Raw genomic sequence first — 12544 nt, 5'->3', positions numbered from 1 at the left:
TTGTTTATTACATTATTTTAAATAAATGAAAAATTTACATTCATTTTTTTTATCCGATTAATCGATTAATAATCGGCCAACTAATCGATTATGAAAATAATCGTTAGTTGCAGCCCTACATAGTACATAGAAGTGTACATGTGTGTGTGTATATGTATATATATATGTATATGTGTATATATATATATATATATTACATATTTTATCCTGAAGGAAAGCATTGGTTTTGAATACAATTCCTTAAGCGCCCTATTTTAGAAACAAAGTTGACAGTGTTGACAGTTAAGTGGGGGATCCTTATGGAAAATGTGTGCTGCAGGGCTGCCCTGCATGATATGCATTATATATGCATCCTCGGTTGAAGGAACCATCTGGCCATGTTCCTTAATTGAAGCGTGTTTTCTAGCTTTTCATTTTCATCTTTGCAGCATGAATTGCCTTTTTTTTTCCTTATATTATTGCTGCTGTTATAGGATAGCTGTGGCACCATGTATGAACATTGAACATTCCTGTTACTGCAGATCTCGACAAAATTATGCCAGCCAACTGGAAAAGGCTTCTGGCATAGACAACTTTCACCTGTGCTACTATAAGAAATGTATTATGGATTGTTAGTGGCCATCTTATTTAGATTGGAAGCACTAATGTGCAGGTGCCTGTGGTCTATGTATGATATGTGTTAGGGGTTTGGGATCTGGAAAATCTGGAATTCCCTTCGTGCCCTGTGGGAAAGGGTGTAGGGCAAAGGGCATGACCCCAGAGTCAGTCTGTTCACTGCAAGCAACTCAGATGTTGTGATTATCTGGAATGTTGTGGTTTTAAGGTGTCCAAGATGCAATGCCAACTCTCCAGGGGTTCAATGGCTTGACCCTATGAATACCCAAGTTGCTTCTTTCTAGGGTTCTTGCTTGAGTTAACTTTAGTGAATCGTCTCTCTGTAAAAGCATTTTCAATTTTTGTTCCGAAAACCTAACTTTGCAAAGGTATTGATTTGTTAGCATGTACGTTTTTCCTCATATGTCCGATATAAGTGCTTATGTGGACCGGAGACTGTATTACAAGCGTTGGGTATGTTTGCATGCTTTCATAATGTTAACAAGCATATTACTGACTGTCCCCCTGTCTTCCAGCAGCATTCTAACCCTGGCCATGCTGGGCCTTTTCCAGTTGTTTCGATCCACAACAATACCATAAATCCGACCAGCCCTACCACAGCAACCATGGCAAATGCAAACAGAGGTCCAACCAGCCCATCAGTTACATCGATAGAACTAATTCCATCTGTAACAAACCCAGAGAACCTTCCCTCACTCCCTGACATCCCTCCCATCCAGGTCGGTACCAAAATACAAACAGCATGTGTTATTACATTCTTGAATTTCTTATTGCTTGACCCTTTCTGGTTTATTACGTGTGACTCTCTAGGTTTAGAAGAGTTTTAGAAAATGAATCCTTTAATAAGTCTTGGTTATTGGGCGCTAAATTATGAATGATTAAAAAGAAAACTGCCTGAAAGTGTATATTCCAATTTCATTTTTAGAAAACATTTAAAAAGTAAGTATTGCATAAAACTTTAAAATTTTCTCAATCTACTGGATGAATTTAATAAATCCTTATCCTAAAGCATTGTGGTAATGCGCCCAATACCCAGACCTTAATCTCTTGGTGGAATAATGCGGTATTAGCGTTATCATAGGAATGGAGGTAACAAGACATGATTAAAGTGTTCAGTCATCAGATGAAATAGGTTCTCCCATCTATTATAACACATCACTCTTTTGTCTTCACTCACTCTACTGTTTTCTCCTTAGAAGTGATCACATTTAAGGAAACATTTAAGTGGTTTGCCATATGGCTGGTTCAGAAAAATGTTTTGTGTCCCCACCCTTATGAAGTGTTTAAATTACTATGTACCTTAAGGTACACCCTTTGTGCAAACATGGAAGCCACACCTAGAGTTCTGTCTGTGCATGCACAGTGAGATATATAGAGATATAATGCTCTAAGGGGCTTCATAAGATAAAAGGTATTTTAATAGGATTAGCAGCTGCTTGTTGTTGTTTGTTATTTAAGAAAGCTCACGGATTTAACTGCATTATATATGTCTGTCCTTGCTCCTCTTCCGAGAGGAACCGTGAGTGTGCAGTGAAACCAAGAGAGCATCTCTTCTGCAAGCCCCCCTACACAAGAAATATCTGCCTTATATCGTATATTACATGGGTCATACACTTTTGAGTTTGTTCAATTCATAGAAACTTTAGTCTGCTAATCTCGTATGAGTCTCTTTCCTGCTGCAAACTCATAGATGGAGTAGTGCTATTGACCCAAGACATTGGAGAAGACTTTATTGTAATAAAAAAACATTCAGCTAACAGACTTAGACCTACATATAAGTGGCTGCATGTTAATATTTGATTTTTATATTTATTTATATATTTGGAGTCTACTGCATGCCAGCCATTACAGTCTTGCAGCTAATAATCAAAAGTTGATACCAACATTTAAGTTGTTACTTGTTCTGATATCACTAAAGCTTTTCTTCTCGAGAGTTTGTGTCTGAGGGGGCTTCCTATTGGCCACTGATTTTAACATCGGTGAAAAGATGTATAAACCTTAGCAATCAACCAGCTTGAGATAGCTGTGGTATAATAACATTTAATTTCCTATTAATTACCATGAATTCCATGTCTGATATGTTAGTGTTCCCAAGGAACTGTTTTGTTCTTTGAACTAGAATTAACTTCATTCTGTATTGTATAGCAGGTTTTTTTTGAAAGTATCAGGCACAGTTGTCTATGTTTTTTAATAGTTATTTTTAACATTGATCGATTCTTATTTAATCATGTATGTAACGTTTGAAGTCTGTTCATAAAAAAAATTATCTTACAAATGTATAAAGTCCATGAATTTACTGTTAACTAGCTATGTTTAGCTTTTGTCATCTGCCTAGATCGGTAGTTAAAGTACCGTCTGCTCACTTATTTTTATTTTCTTGTCTCTTAGCTGGAAGATGCTGGTTCTAGTAATTTAGACAATATTTTAAGTAGATACATTTCAGTTGGACATCAGCTCCCCCAACCAACAAGCACTATGAACCCTTCACCGGGACCTTCTTCTATGTCACCTGGGTCAACAGGTAGGTGGCATTGAAAAACAAAATGTTTTCTGATGGGGGAAATTGCATTTAAATTCTTTTCTTTTGTTTGTTATGCATTTGTTGTTGAATCCCTCACATGATATTGTTGACTTTAAAACAAGTAATTTATGGTAATGGTTAATATTTTTCTGGTAGTCATGACTACCTTGTTTCTTTCCACTGGGTCAGGGCATCTGTAAGTGCTGTAAATAAATGCAATTTTTTTTTTTTTTTTTGCAAAAGCTTATTTCTTTTCAATTGGGTTGTTTTGGGGTCACGTAATGTCGTGTGCAGCAGTTGTAGTGAAGAAGCTCCTCGCTGCTCTATGTAAAATGTGCCCAGTCATGCATATGTTTTTATTTTCCCTTATCAAGAGGACCTTCTCTCTTATTGCTGCCGCTTCAATTTAGTGCCAAATGTTTGTGTTGTTAACACGGTAGGGAGGTGACTGTACATAACTATGCAACTGTCCTAAAGGATGTTGGGACCTGAGTGTTGGTACTGTTTCTGAGGAGCAGCAGCAATTGGTCATTGCAATAATGTAACCAGGCTGTTTTAAAATAGTGAAGTTGATATTCTTTCCACGTGGAGGAAAGAATTTGCAATTTTAACATTTAAAAAAAAAACAAAACAAAAAATAAAACAGGGGGTATAATTTGGACCATTTGCCTCCACTGTCAAGCTTAACAGTTATACTTTGTGACATTTCTTTCTCCTTATTCTGTAGTAATATTTGAATTGTCCTACTTCTGTCTAAACCAGCACAGGCCACTGAATTAAGATCTCTTATGTACCTAACGCTAACCGACAGTGATATATTCTGTAATTTGCTAAAGGTCATTATACGGTAGGGTGCGAGAGGACAGGGTACTAGGAATAGTATTGAACTGGAGGGAAAGTAATTGGCCCTATTACAAAAATGGAAACCACCTGCTATATTTTTTTTTATTATTATTATAGTGCTTGTTAGGTTTGTGCACATAATAATTGGGTATAGTATGTTATTTTCCTTCTGGATCCCCTTTGAGTTTTGTTCAAGCTTATCTCCAAAGTCTCCTAGCTAAATCTCCAGCTGTATTTGGTGCATTACAAAAGCCAACCACAAATGGCATGAACTCCTTATTTTACAGAAGATCGTTTGCATGGCATCACAATGCTGAGCATTGCGATAAGTAGTGTAAAACATGAGGTCGTCTCTGTAGTACCTGTGGGACATCCAGGTTCAGTGTACCTAGGTAGGGGTTTTTCCATAAAGCCACCAAGAACATGGTCCTCTGTATATCGAGTAAAACAGGGCTTTTGTTTTTATAGCATTAGGCCAAAGAGGCTTGTGAATGCCTTTTAGCGCACCCGTTTTCATAGAGTAGCATAGTCACATAAGGTTTCAAGGTAGGCTACCCTCATTCATCCTGGCCTCTGAGGTTCTAAATGATCTTGTGACTGTACATAATAATCATAAACTTTGGGCAACTAGCATGTATCACTAAATACTTATGTACGGACTATATTCTATTTCCTCTGAGACCATATATGACAAAATCCATGTCAAGCAATGTACATCCGCTCTATACATAATCTTCTGTGTAAGTCCACATGGACACTAAAAAAACAACTGTCTTGTTTTGACTCTCAGGCATGGCCAACTCTCATACTCCTGTGAGGCCACCCAGTACGTCCAGCACAGGAAGCAGAGGAAGGTGGGTAATCTGTATAAATTTATAGTTATGTATTTCTGTTCATCTGGTAAAGTACTTCTACCCAATTGGATATTTTGTATACTTGTGTAACTACCTTACGTTGCCCAGTGTCTCTGCTATATAGGTCATTTGCAAAGTTTGAAAATGCTGTAAATAACAACTGTTTATATTAGCAAAATGGCTGTGAGTTATTCACCTTCATTGCAAAGATGGATAAATATGCAGTCCTTTCTTAAGAAATCAGTTTTTTGGCATTCTCCATAATACCTTCTTGTGTTAAATTGAACATGATATCCAACAGAAGAACATCACTTGTCCCTATGTGGATAGTCTCAATTGAAGATGTTAGGCTTCAGTATTTTGTAGAATATGGTACATATTTCTAATTCAAGTCAACTTGACAACGTCCAAGTGTCCAAACGCCATTGCTCTAATATTCTAAAGTACTCTAGTAAGGGGTTTATGGAAGCATGTGTGCAATGGATGTATCTGTCTTCAAAATATCAGGTTCTCCTAAGTATGTCTGTCCCCCTATATTCTCCTAACAGCTGTAAATTCTAGTTTATTGTATAGCCTAAGAAAGTCTTTAAACCTAAACACCATACTGTTTACAAACCATTGTTTTTAATAGTATTTTAATTTCTACAGTTGTGGTTCCAGTGGTAGAACAATCGAAAGAAATGCTGCCTTTAAGTCAGACCCGGTAAAAGTTAAACAAGAGCCTGGAACAGAGGAAGAAGTATGTAGTTTCTCAGGGACTGTAAAGCAAGAGAAAGCTGAAGATGGTCGACGAAGCGCTTGCATGGTAAATACATTTATACAAGAACCACAAGCAGCTATGGGAAATATGCCATTTTATCATTTTGACTCGCTGCGCTAGATTTGTTTTTTAGTGCTGTTGAGTAAAGCTGCACAAGTAGTTTCTCATTGTTAGTCAAGTAAGGGTGTTTAGTCAACAAAATGGAAGCCCTTTTTGCTACCGTTTTAAACCAGTAACTCCTAAATGATTCAGTGGACTAAATATACGTAAAGCAACTTAATGGGAAAGTCTCATCAGAAAAATTTAATAATTTCATTCATTTTGTATCAATGAGCATCCTTTATCTGCACACTTAAAGGTTTGCCATTGTTGTCAGTCATGTGATGTTTTCCTTAAACACCGCACCAATTCTTTACGGCAATGCTAATGAAATCTGTTCTGCCATAGACTTTTATTATGCAAGGTGCCTGTGTTTGGCTAGCGTGTTGGACTAAGATAACTAAGAACACATACGGCTAATGTGCAGTTATCCAAAAACATTATATTGTGCTAAAACTAGGAATGGTGTATTTTTTTAAAGGCTTTAATGCTATTTTTATCTAATACTAATATAACATTGTTTTATATAATATGTTATAATGTTATAATAAATAACATCAACTGACTTTGATATCATGTTAGTGGTATATTTCATGATATTAGATTAAGCAGTGGTTTCAGAACCTTAGCTGCTATTGTGAGAATGTTAACTGGTTGGTGGTAGTTGGTTAACTTACACTCCGTGTTGCCGTTACTAGCTGAGCAGCCCAGAGAGTAGTCTGACGCCGCCCCTCACCACCAACCTGCATCTCGAAAGTGACTTGGAAGCCCTGGCTAATATGGAGAACCACGTAAAAGCAGAGCCAAATAGCACAAACAGAAGCTGTGAGCAGTCGTCCCACACTAGCCTTGTGAATGGGAAGTCGCCTGCCAGGAGCTCCATGCATCGGTCACCAAGAGGAGGTGAAGGGACAAATAAAGAGGACGATCCAAATGAAGACTGGTGTGCCGTGTGCCAAAATGGAGGAGACCTCTTATGTTGTGAAAAGTGCCCTAAAGTCTTTCACCTCACTTGTCATGTACCAACGCTCCTTAGCTTTCCTAGGTAAGTGCGTTGATGAGAATGGCTTACGACTTTATTACGTTTATTATAACATCCAAATGTGCTACATGAGATGCTGTGCACTGATCAGAATCTTTGACTTCTCTATTATATGGCAGGACTTATTGTACTTGCATTTTAGTATTTTATATGCTATAAATTGTGAAGTAAATTACTATTTATTGAATTATATTGTCCAGTATATTGTCCATATTCTGTAGCGCTGCGCAATAGGTTAACGGAACATGACATTTAGTGTATCGTATAGTTTGAATTAAAGAACTCTCATTAGTTTAGCATTAAGAAATATTTATGTATATAAATATACATATATATATTTATTTTTTTTATTGCTAATTATTAGCATTGACCAACAAAACTTCCAGTTCGGGTCGTAGTCACACTGTTAACTAGTGCAATTTTTACAAACTGTAAAAATGTTTCACATTTTTATTTTTGTCTTCAGTGGTGAATGGATCTGCACGTTCTGTCGAGACTTGAACAAGCCCGAAGTTGAATACGATTGTGATAATTCTCAGCACAGTAAAAAAGGGAAAACTGTACAAGGGTTAAATCCTGTGGACCAAATGGTAAGTGCACAGTGATGCTGCATTTATTACTTCTGCTTTGCCCTCCTATTCCAATGTTTCATTTCTCTGAAATAGACTTGAGATTGTGAGGAAAAAATTTACCTTAAACAAGACCAAAAATAGTACTTCAAGCTTGGCTGTTGGCTAATTTACATCCACAACACCTCTGAACCTCAGCGAAAAAAGAGTAGTTTGATTTCTCATGTCTACAGTGTGAATGTAGAGCTTGTGAACCATTTTGTAGATCAAGCTACAGCATTTCCTATAGCCATCATAGGCTTATGAGAAAAAAGTTATTAAGGTTGAGCAGCCTGGCTATCATTCTATATTATCCTCATTTAAATTAACCTGTTTAATCATACTAGCAGAACTGAAAAATACTAGGAAAAAAACACACCTTTTTCCCAGTGAATCTCGCTGAGCATTTTAGCTGGATGGGCCAGAGTTTTGCTCTAAGCAGGAATGAACCCTGGACCTGTGGCTCAGGCCTGGGGTTGTCAAGACTGGTGAGGAGAAAGCTGGCGAGCTGGAACAAGTAGGCTTAGAGTACTCCTCCACCTTAGCTTTAAGCTGTTTGAGTTCTTCTGGTGTCTATCAAGTCCAGATCAGCTCTGTTATACCTTGAGAAGCTGAACCCGGAGTTTGTTCTCTTGAAATGTTTTTTTTTTTTTTTGTATTGTTATACATTAGGGAGATTATTAATGTTATGATTGATAGAAATGGGCGTGCAGATGGTCCCCAATACTTGTTAATTTCTATAAGCCCTCATTCAATAATTACCCGTGCATCAGATGCAGAACGAATTCAGGTGATTCAAGAAACTCTCACTATGATAGCATTGTCAGCTAGCCCACAAGCCGCTAGACTATGTGAGGTTTAACTATAGAATGCGTTTACAAACTATATGATTTTGAATGCCCATCGCAAGCAATTTTTGGTGTGAATGTTGAAAAGGACTCTTGCTGGTATCGGAATAGGATGTATAAGGTTCTGGTCTTGCTAAATTAGGATATAAAAAAAAATACACACGTACTTGCTTTTCAGTTACTATTTTTTTAAACTTTTCTTTTTTGTTAGGATTGGTTTATTTGCCAGTGCCTCTAATTTTTGTTTTCTTTGTTTAACCTGCTAAAGAAATGTGAACGACTTCTTCTTTATCTTTACTGCCATGAGCTGAGCATTGAATTTCAAGAACCAGTACCCATCTCGGTAAGTTGGTATATAAAAAAAAAAATTGATTCAGTGAGTTATAAGATTGGCGCCTTCTGTATCAACGAGGTTGAGTTTGATCGGCTTGCCTTTATAAAAAAATTTTTCAACCTAAATTTCCATGTTAGTATGTAATTTGTGCACAGGTAATCACACTGACTGGTGATCTAATTACGAGCAAAGCTTTTAGATTTCCTTTTCCTATATTTGTATCCTATATATTTGTCTGCTTGGCTCTACAAAAGTGCGATTTGTGACAGCAGCAGAGAACTTACTATTACATCTTCCATTCTCAATTGGTTTAAAACAAGTGAGAACCAGTGTGGTATAAAATCCATCCAATGTTAAACTGTAGATTAATGTGACAAGCGAGTTACTTTGTTGACCGCATGATATGCGCATTAGGCTATCGGACGGACTTGGTCAATAGCTTATAAGGCATGGCTGTAGACCTCTAGGACTGCAAACAGATTCAGAAATCCTTTGTATCGCAGATGAAAAATTAATTTAATACATTTTTTTTATTGAACGGTGCACCTTTTATCTTATTTCGCCAGTTTGTGCATATTAAACGGTTCTTTAAAACGAAAAAAATGTATATATCACATTAATGTGCTTTTTGTATCATGGAACAGGAAGCTTTTCCTTCCATAGTGACCATAGCTAGACGCTGGAGGGAAGCACGTTTCCTTGGAAGCTGCCTATGTATTGCTCAATGTTGGTGAAATGTTGTATTTTTTCAATAATGATAATTTCAACCACGAAAACCTTTAATAAAATGTGATTAAAAAGGTTTTGGTTTGAACATTTTTCTTCTTCTCGTGGTAACTACTGTAGTCGTACTGCAAAGTGGATCATTTCACAAGATCCTTTGAGAGCGTTACTTTCCAAAGCGGCAGAACCATAGCACAGCATTTGAACCCATATATTTATCTGACCTTTACATGGTTCCAATTAAGCCACAAGATAGTAGCTGCCTATTGACAGCCTGTCTTTGTACATATGCATTTTAGCGTTTGAGGGAAAGGGGTCTTGGCAGTAGACTACTGGGCCTCAGGGCATATGTTCACTGTGGCTCCATGTCTATAAACTTTTTATGGTTGTGAATATTGGCTTAATCCGTTCTTTCTCATTTTCTGTTCCTTTTCATGATCTTTTAAAATGTTTTCTTTTTTGTCTTCAGATACCAAACTACTATAAGATAATAAAGAAGCCGATGGATCTGTCTACAGTAAAAAAGAAGCTACAAAAGAAGCACTCACAACACTACCAGACGCCTGAAGACTTTGTGGCAGACGTCCGGCTCATTTTTAAGAACTGTGAAAGGTTCAATGAAGTATGTTGGCCTTTTTGATTTTTTTGGGCATAGATGAACGCAGTTAGCTTTTTGGGTGTTCAATGCATTGTATTGTCATACGAGTTGTGTTTTATGTTGTGGTTTTACACGCTTTAACTCTTATTGCTTCTGCCTTGTGTCAAGATTAACAACATAATTAACAACCTGGACTATGAATGCTATCTTACACCTATTTGCAAATGCTGTATTAAGCCTCTCCACAAAGAGCAGAAGCAAATGAGTTTCAAAATATGTTTTGTTAATCATATTGTAGTGAATGATTGCAATCCCCTAAACATACTTTCCTCAAAACAGTTAGAAGCCACAAATATGTATGTATACGCACACATACATGCATAACTAATGTACACACTTCTGAAAATACTTACCTTGTTTGATATCAGTACTTAATGGCCTTGCTCTGTGCTGCTTCCTTTAAATTCCTCCGTATTCTGGTTGATATGCGGATGGCTGTACTAGAAGTTGCACAAATCTTTTACTTTTTAGCAAAATATACAGATGGCAAATTGCACTAAAGACAATGTTCTAGGGTTTATTTACTAAAGGAAAAGTTGACAGGAGAGTTGTTCTGTCACCAACCCTTTGAATTTCTGTTGGCCCTGCGTGATAAGCATAGTTGTATCAGTGATAAGTCTCCTCATCCATTGAAATACAGAGGCATCTCAGACCTTTACCAGTGCCACTTATCATGAATGGTGGAGTGAGGTATATCAAACCACAACTCTCCAATTAATAAACCCTATAGTCTCTGTAGCCTGTTCATGCCTAATCCAAGTGTGTAAAGTTATTTTGTTATAATGGCTCTTGCCATTGAATATTTACTATATCACAATAGCCCAACGTTTGTGAATTGATTATACACATGACACATTTCATTCAGAATTAATGCAAGCATGGCCCTTCTGATATATTGTTAAAGTGATTGTTGGTTAGCACCAGTTCTTACATTGAGTGCTCTAGATTTTAATTATATTACCCTATCTTACAACAACAGTTGGCTAATATTTAATATCCTTTTTATTTTATCGTTACCTATGCATGGTAGATTTCCTGTGGCAATCCCCCACCCCACATATGAAGAAGTTGGGTACAAATGGTTGCTAGGGCTTGGTAATGTTAAGGGAGTGGGATAAATCCTCAGTTTATCAAAAAATGGGTCAGTTTTCTCCTTTAGTAATATTGAGATCTACTTTATAAATACTGGACTTTAAGCAGTCATCATAATTTAATCTAAAGAGTTGTTTTAAGAAAAAAATTAAGTCTTTATGTTCTGTTCTATACCTTGTCAATACAGGGAACAATTTTATTGTGTTATGCTGTTATCCAAAGAGATGGTGAGATCTATGCCAAATTCAGGAGCAAAGCAGAACACTAATGAGCCAGAAAATAATAATTCACGGGAATCCAGAGAACAGAGCACGAAAGGTTTAGACCTCAGTATTAAAATGTTAGGAACTGTGGTCATCCTGCTCTTTGTAAGCGTGCAGACCTGCCATTACCCCTTTCTGATGGCTAACTTAAATAGAGCATTCAGTGGAAGGATGACACCTTATCTGCCAGCTTCATTAATAAAATAAATCTAGCTTGTTTCGGTAACATACCATTAATCTTTTGTTGCTGGCAGTAACTCAAGTTTAGTGACCATTAGACAATAGACTGTGTTAAACATCAATATCGCTTAAAATTACTACATGAAGTAGCAGAATTTTTTTCCCCAATTTTTGACTCAAATACCACACGCATTGTGTGCTCCATTTCTCTTAGAAAAGAGTCCAGTTCTGTCCTGCTATAGCAAGACATTTATGACTCGCAACTGAATGTTAAACATGGAATTCTGGATCTAGTCCATTTTTGCTCCCCTTAGACGATTAGTGGAGTATTTCCACAGTTGACATTTGGACTGCTTACATGCTGTCTGTGTCATTCAGTTCTGCTGCACCATTCTAAAAATGTTATTGTTTGATTGTGGATAGATTATTAAAAATTTCATACAATCCGGTCATAACTATTTACTTTTGTTATGGCCTCGTTTTATCCTAGAACCCTACTTATAAAGCTTAGAAAATTGAATTTCACTTTTGTTTGACTCTGGTGTCCTTTTTAGATGATGAAAGTTGTTCAAGTTTATGCAGAAACACAAGAGATTAATCTGCAGGTAAGCTTCCCAAACCATGCTAAGTTGACAAAAGTCTATGCACAACCCAAGGTGAATCTTGTTTTTCTTTCTTCAACAGAATGACTCTGAAGTGGCCCAAGCAGGAAAGGCTGTTGGATTGTACTTTGAAAGTAAACTCCCAGAAATCTACCCTGACAGAACCTTCCAAGCATTGCCAGAATTTGAACCAGAGGAGGACGATGGCGAAATAACAGAGGATTCAGACGAGGATTTTGTACAGCCACGAAGGAAACGTCTAAAGTCAGATGAAAGACCAGTGCATATAAAGTGATCTGGAAGCACAGAACTTATAAATATTTTGTGTAGAAAAGAGGAAACTAGTTTGTGTTCCCGGGAATATTGTCACAACTACGCTGGCCATCTTCATGGAGAAGCTGGCAACTTTTAGACAGTATTAGACCAACAAATCTTTGTACAGAAAATATGAACGTTCTTTTAACGAAGTGGAGGACACTTACTGTCACTCTGTTTTTTTTTT

General features: G+C 36.9%; 1 protein-coding gene across 1 annotated transcript in view; it reads left to right on the top strand.

Annotated features, from left to right (window-relative positions):
• Positions 1–12337, top strand: part of LOC149298332 (E3 ubiquitin-protein ligase TRIM33-like) — a 67643-nt gene extending 55306 nt beyond the window's left edge. The window contains exons 11-20 of the mRNA XM_089487533.1: positions 1134–1334; positions 3004–3136; positions 4770–4833; positions 5482–5638; positions 6391–6737; positions 7201–7324; positions 8459–8533; positions 9717–9869; positions 11995–12045; positions 12125–12337. Of these exons, the coding sequence (XP_089343659.1) occupies positions 1134–1334; positions 3004–3136; positions 4770–4833; positions 5482–5638; positions 6391–6737; positions 7201–7324; positions 8459–8533; positions 9717–9869; positions 11995–12045; positions 12125–12337 (1518 nt within the window). The remainder of the gene's footprint in view (positions 1–1133; positions 1335–3003; positions 3137–4769; positions 4834–5481; positions 5639–6390; positions 6738–7200; positions 7325–8458; positions 8534–9716; positions 9870–11994; positions 12046–12124) is intronic.
• The last annotated feature ends 207 nt before the right edge of the window (positions 12338–12544 follow it).

Source organism: Sceloporus occidentalis, unplaced genomic scaffold (assembly GCF_023333645.1).
Source record: "Sceloporus occidentalis isolate IW3139 unplaced genomic scaffold, rSceOcc1.0.p SCAF_33, whole genome shotgun sequence".
Taxonomy (NCBI): domain Eukaryota; kingdom Metazoa; phylum Chordata; class Lepidosauria; order Squamata; family Phrynosomatidae; genus Sceloporus; species Sceloporus occidentalis.
Note: the sequence above shows the minus strand (reverse complement) of the source record. Positions and strands in the feature narration are given on the sequence as shown.